General features: G+C 45.0%; 1 protein-coding gene across 3 annotated transcripts in view; it reads left to right on the forward strand.

The window, feature by feature from the left end:
* myo10l3 (myosin X, like 3) overlaps positions 1-4,510 on the forward strand; it is a 47,655-nt gene extending 43,145 nt beyond the window's left edge. For all 3 annotated transcript variants that reach the window (XM_076040239.1, XM_076040240.1, XM_076040241.1), the window contains exons 31-41: positions 26-168; positions 267-461; positions 695-852; positions 1,286-1,409; positions 1,646-1,943; positions 2,031-2,238; positions 2,316-2,452; positions 2,703-2,826; positions 2,906-3,361; positions 3,469-3,660; positions 3,789-4,510. In XM_076040239.1, coding sequence (XP_075896354.1) covers positions 26-168; positions 267-461; positions 695-852; positions 1,286-1,409; positions 1,646-1,943; positions 2,031-2,238; positions 2,316-2,452; positions 2,703-2,826; positions 2,906-3,361; positions 3,469-3,660; positions 3,789-3,893 — 2,140 coding nt within the window. In that variant the 3' untranslated portion in view covers positions 3,894-4,510. The remainder of the gene's footprint in view (positions 1-25; positions 169-266; positions 462-694; positions 853-1,285; positions 1,410-1,645; positions 1,944-2,030; positions 2,239-2,315; positions 2,453-2,702; positions 2,827-2,905; positions 3,362-3,468; positions 3,661-3,788) is intronic.
* Positions 4,511-6,398: the final 1,888 nt, after the last annotated feature.

The following is a 6,398-nucleotide window of genomic DNA, read 5'->3' on the forward strand; positions in this document are numbered from 1 at the left end:
CTAAAAAACATGTGTGTTTCTACAGACCAAACTCGTTTGTGATCATCACGGCGAACCGCGTGATCCACTGCAACACGGACACTCCCGAGGAGATGCACCACTGGATCGGCCTGCTGCAGAAGTCCAAGGGCGACTCCAGGGTCGATGGGCAGGAGTTCCTCGTCAGAGGTTTGTACTTTCAGGGACAGACAGTTTTGCGGCCAGGTTTTAAACATCTGATGTGATTGCATTGTCTTCAAGCCATTTAATCCAAACCTCCCCCTCAGGCTGGCTGCACAAAGAGATTAAGACCGGGGCCAAAAGCACCTCTCTGAAGCTGAAAAAGCGCTGGTTCGTCCTCACCACAAACTCGCTGGACTACTACAAGTCGCCTGAGCGCAGCGCCTCCAAGCTGGGAACTCTGGTGCTCAACAGTCTCTGCTCGGTCGTGCAGCCCGATGAGAAGGTGTTCAAGGACACCGGTCAGTTCCTTGAGTTATAATCATGTGTAACTTCTAGCTTTTTCATGTTAACGCTTATTTCAGTTTAGAGTCGGAGAGATTTTACAAAACACTGATAAGAACAAATCATTTATCAGTCAGTGTTGTAGTAATTCTCAATGCCTGGATGTTTTACATTTTTATCTGCTTTCGACCTTAAACCTCGTTTTCCCATCTTCAGTTAGTCGCTAATGAGATCCGACCCGTTGTCCCAGGTTACTGGAACATAATCGTGCACGGACGAAAACACTCCTATCGCCTGTACACCAAAATGCTGAACGAGGCCATGCGGTGGGCGAACGCCATACAGGGGGCCATAGACAGCAAAGTTCCCATTGAAACGCCAACGCAGCAGCTCATCAGAGACATCAAGGTATCAAATCACTCCTGATTTTCAATCTAACTGAGTAGGATAGTTTGGTTAATGTGATGTTCGCTGTTTCAGAATTTATATTGCACCTCATCTACTTAATGCGTCCTTTTTGGTGTATTTTAATCAAAGTTCTTTTTTTTTTAAGTCACGCAAACCTTTGGCAGGGACACACAGTGTTGTAAAGTGAGGTACTTGTGTTCACCAAGTGTGCTGCTATATGAGCTTCTTCACTGCTTGTCTTCAGTTTGCTGGTTCAGACTACTTCTGTGCACCTGGTTTCCTCACATTATCACTTTCAATTTCCGTAATGATTATAATGACTGTTTTTTACTTCTACCCTGTTTTTCACAAACTGAAGTGAATACGAGCTTCTGCTTGCTGAACTGTTCGATGTATTGCTGCACTGTGCTGATTTGGCTCCGCATCTGTCCAGGAGAGCAGCTTGAATGTGGAGGCAGTGGAGCAGACGTACTGGAGGAACCCCATCCTGAGATATACCCAGCATCCTTTGCACTCCCCCCTTCTACCTCTGCCCTACGGAGACGTCAGCGTTCACCGTAAGTGCTGCCCCCTGCTGCTCATAATATCTTTCTCTATCTATTTCAGGATGTTAAGGATAAGCCTCAATCAAATTTCTCAGACTGTCTTTGTATTCTTAAATGTTACTTTATCCACTCAAAAGGGTCAAACTTAATTTTCTTAAAATTAACATCAAAGACGAAACCAAAACACTTCTTATCCTGCTTGAACGTCATTGTTATAATTTTTATACCTGGTGTTTGTCTCCCCCTAGTGCAAAAAGAAAAGGGTTACACCAGCCTGCAGGATGAGGCCGTGAAGATCTTCAACTCGCTGCAGGAGATGGAGGCCGTGTCAGACCCCGTGCCAATCATCCAGGGAATCCTGCAGACCTGTCAGGACCTGAGGCCATTGAGAGACGAGGTCTACTGTCAGCTGATCAAGCAGACCAATCACGTCTCGCACCCCAACAGCCCCGCCAACCGGGCCCACTGGCACCTGCTGACCTGCATGAGCTGCACCTTCCTGCCGAGCCGGGGCATCCTGCGCTACCTCAAGTTTCACCTCAAAAGGTGCGGGGAATTTTTACGGACCCTCCCTCGACCACCGACCCTCAAAAACTGGCTTCATCCAGTTCTTCCTCTCTGGTGTCTTTCCAGGATCCGAGAGCTTTTCCCCGGCACGGAGATCGAAATGTTTGCCCATTTCATCAGCGAGTCTCTGAAGAGGACCAAGGCCAGAGAGTTTGTCCCGTCTCAAGAGGAAATCGTGGCTCTTCTCACCAGGCAGGAAATGACCACCACGGTCTACTGCCACGGAGGAGGCTCCTGCAAGATCTCCATTAACTCGCACACCACTGCTGGAGAGGTAACAGGCTGCAGCCATGGTCTTACCTATTTTATCTTTAGTGTCTTTTATACATGGGTGGTATTTGCTTTGCTCAGGTGGTGGAGAAGCTGATCAGAGGTCTGGCCATGGAGGACAGCAGGAACATGTTTGCACTCTTTGAACACAACAACAACATCGACAAAGCGGTGGAGAGCAGGACACTTGTGGCTGATGTCTTGGCTAAATTTGAGCGGTACGACCACCAATGTAACAATTGTAAAATGTTTGGCTTGAAATTTCCACTATACTTTAAGACCCAATCATGCTTACATTTGAAAAAAAAAAAATTATGCTTTTACATTGGTAAAACTTTTTTTTTCCAACGCAAGTAAAATATCTGGTACTGTTTGTAGGTGAATTCAGGATATTTTATTATTACAAAGGACAGTGAATTTCTTGCCTGAACACGCAGATCTGCAACTGAATGTTAATGTTTCCTGCAGACTGGCAGCCAACGATGAAGACGAGGATGACAGCCAATGGAAACTGTACTTTAAGCTCTACTGCTTCCTAGACGTGGAGAGCATGCCAAAAGAAGGGGTGGAATTTGCGTTCATGTTTGAGCAGGTGAGTTTCAGCCCAACTTTGAGAGTCTTTTTAACCGCATGCTGCAGGCCGTGCTGACCGGAGTTCACTGTCGCTTCAGGCTCACCAGAGTCTGACCCGAGGACACTTCCCGGCCAGAGAGGAGACCCTGCAGCACCTGGCCGCCCTCCGCTTGCAGTTCCTGCACGGAGACAAAGCCAGAGTCACCTGGAGCCTGGAGAACGTCTACCCTGTGGGCCGCCTGCGCACCCGAATCCTGCAGTTCACCAAAGTGAGCGCCGCCTCCGGGTCCGGACAAACGCTGGAGCGCCGGAGGACCAGCTTCCTGGACGGGACCCTGCGGCGGGGGCTGAAGACGGGCTCCATGAAGAAGCAGCGCATGGAGGAGGAGCAGATGCTGGAGATGTGGATCAAGGAGGAGATGTCTGCGACCAGGACGAGCATCGTGGAGAAGTGGTCCCGCCTTAATGGTCTGGACCAGCACCAGGCCATGCTCAAATACATGACAGTCATCAAGGAGTGGCCCGGCTATGGATCCACCCTATTTGACGTAGAGGTAAATTTCACAGTGTCCAAGCACTGCGGGGAAAAAATCTTAAAATCTTTGTCAGCTGCCTGTGTTAATGGGTTGCGGACATAAATCCTGTTGTCCTATCCTTCTAGTGCAAGGAAGGTGGCTTCCCTCACGACCTGTGGCTGAGCGTCAGCGCTGAGAACGTGTCCGTGTACAAGAGGGGCGAGCCCAAACCGCTGGAGACCTTCCCGTACGAGCACATCATCTTCTTCGGGGCGCCACAGCCCTGCACCTACAAGATCACGGTGGACGAGCGGGAGATGTTCTTTGAAACGCCACAGGTAGCTCATGTTGCAACAGGAAGATCAGTGCATTCACTTGATGTCTGGTTGTTGCTTGTCTTTGTGCTTTACCTGAAAATTGCCGTAAGATCATGTTAATGAGGCCGTCTTTATCCCTGTGTTTCCAGGTTGGAGAGATCACAAAGATCATGAAAGCCTACATAAACATGATCGTGAAGAAGCGCTGCAGCGTGAAGTCGGTCTCCAGCTACGGCAGCAACTGGATCAGGTGATGGCGGGAGACGAGACAGTGGGAAAATGCTCACAGGCTCCAACAGGCGTCGAGTTTCCAAGCTCTCGTCAGGCAACACGGACAAGAGTAGTAGTACTACGGGACGAAAAGCTGGAACATTCTCTCATCCTGCGGTGAACACGAGTGTTGCTTTCCTCCAAACCTGTTACGCGCTCTCATTAAATACACTGGTCATTCCTCACACCTTAGTTAAAGTGTTTAGTTTCCAGGAAAATCAGCTCTTGCACTCTTGCATTTTCCTCCTGAACCCTGTGTCTCCGTCTTCGAAACAAACATCCAACAAGTGTTGAACTGCAACAACTTTTCTCTCAATTGAGTCCCAAGGATACGTTTCAGCAGCAAAAGTCCCTTTATCCAAGTGTTTCATTTTTCCTACGGATCCTGTGCCCAGTTGTAAAGAATGTTCTCCTGATTGGAGGTTCCCTCAGGTTAAAGCGTAATTTAACTATCTCCCTCTTCTTGCCTTATCTAAGTTTTTTTAAGCTCTTCTTGGATTTGCCGATTTACTGACAATTTCAGGAATACAATAGGGGTTTTTAGAATGTTTCATACTTTTGATCAGTAGTATTTGAAATTGCCTTTTGATTAAAAGACGTGCGACAAACAAAGACACTCAGAATTGTCGACCACTCGAGTCAAGTGTCTTCTCAGATGGGCACCAACTAGAAAAAGTGAGAAACTTGTGTTCCATTTTCAAACTTGTTATTTGTGTCCAGCTCGTATTCTGTGCACTGATTTGAGAATTTGTCTCGTAAAAAAATGTTTGTTTGTTTTGTTGTGAAAGCAGGAAGTGTCTCGATAGGAACATTTGTGTACCTAAGGACTGTTGGCATGTGTGTGTAGGATATTTATTTATTGAGGTGCATTCTGAGTGAGATGAAACGTGCTGGAAATGTGTCGATGCAGTTATACCAGCAGTTTGTTTTTGTTTTTTTGTTTTTTAGCATTTGTGCATCGGAGGGCATAGAATCCTTCTTTTTTTCAGAAGTAGGTGAATTTTAATAGTAACTCTTGATTTTGTGTCCTCTCTCAAAGCTTTTGTCAACATAGTTAACCTGAGTACATTGCCTGATTTAGTCAATTCCTCATATCATCTGTTTAACATAAGAGTTAGTCTGGTCCTCCACTGTAAAGGAGCTGATCCTATACAATGGAGTCAATGCCAACTTCTAGTGTAGTTCATGATGAGAATGTGGTTCAAACATAATCAGCTTAGTATTTACCTCACATCGCATCACTGTCCTTGCTCTTGCTTCTGGTCAGCTGCCGGCGGCCACACCAGAGTCTGATAACTGTACTTCAGAGATTCTCAACTGTTTTGAGGAGTGAGAGACAAAAAAAAAACAACAGAAAATGTTTTGTATCAGAATTTAAAGATGCTTTAATAAATTATTGTATTTCAAAAAAAAAAAAAAAAGTTCTGTGTGAGTTCTGTGTGGTTTTCACTGTGCTGTTTTCATGAACTGCCCATCTTTAAAGGTATTACATTGCACCTGATTTCAGACCTTTATTATTCATCCCAGACTCCAGCGGAGCAGTCTCACATCATTCGTTAAGCAAAAACTGTATAGTTTTCCATTAAACAGCATCCATAAAACTTTTACAGATTCCCAGGAATAAACCATTATTCATAGCTTCCTGCTACAGACATGCTTTGTTAGACCGTCCACGTGTTTATAAGGAGATAAAACAAAAGGCGAGGAGTGTACCACTTGTGGCATCACAAAGGCAGTGATGTGAGTGATGGCAGTGTTGCGACACACAGTTGTATAATTTTGGGCCTTGAAACAAAGTAAATATTCTTTGTAAGCCACGGTGACTGGAATCTAACTTAGTTATTTAAGTAAATTAGTACATGTATAAATATATTTTTTCAGATAAAACAAAAACAACAATAGAAAAATTCAAGAATGGAAAGCAAACTGTGCAACACTGATAGCATTATTAGATATCTGAGGTCTGCACTCAAGCGCTTGCACCTGTGCGACTAAACAAACCAGTAGTTTACGTAGCAAGACAAAAAAAAAAAGTATGTTGTTAGAAGGCGCCCATTAAAGAACCTTTGCGTACGGACATGTCTCACATGTCGACTTTGTTTCACAGATTTTGAGATCACATTTATTTTCTAAGATTGGTCAAATTTAATCACAATAAACCCATCGAAGCTTTTTTTTTATGAGAAAGTGATGAAAGCATTTCATTTATATCCAGGTTTAATTAAGTTTTATGTGAGAAATTGTGCACAGGTAGAGACTTTCACCACCTGGCAACCCACAGCGAGAAAGCCTTTAAAACGACAACAAACGGAAAGTCGTTGTAAATCAGCACCAATTTAACGCACATTTAAAATTTAATAAAATAAAATGACACAATATTGTCTGGCGAAAATCCATGAATCATTCACAGAGAGAGTCGCCTGTCCCCAGTGTGAGGGAGGGAAACTGGGCCGTTTCCCTTCTGCAGCTGCTCGGCGGCGGAGGCGTCA

Source organism: Nelusetta ayraudi, unplaced genomic scaffold (assembly GCF_046127955.1).
Source record: "Nelusetta ayraudi isolate G7.1 ecotype Tasmania unplaced genomic scaffold, CSIRO-AGI_Nayr_v1 ptg000060l, whole genome shotgun sequence".
NCBI lineage: Eukaryota > Metazoa > Chordata > Actinopteri > Tetraodontiformes > Monacanthidae > Nelusetta > Nelusetta ayraudi.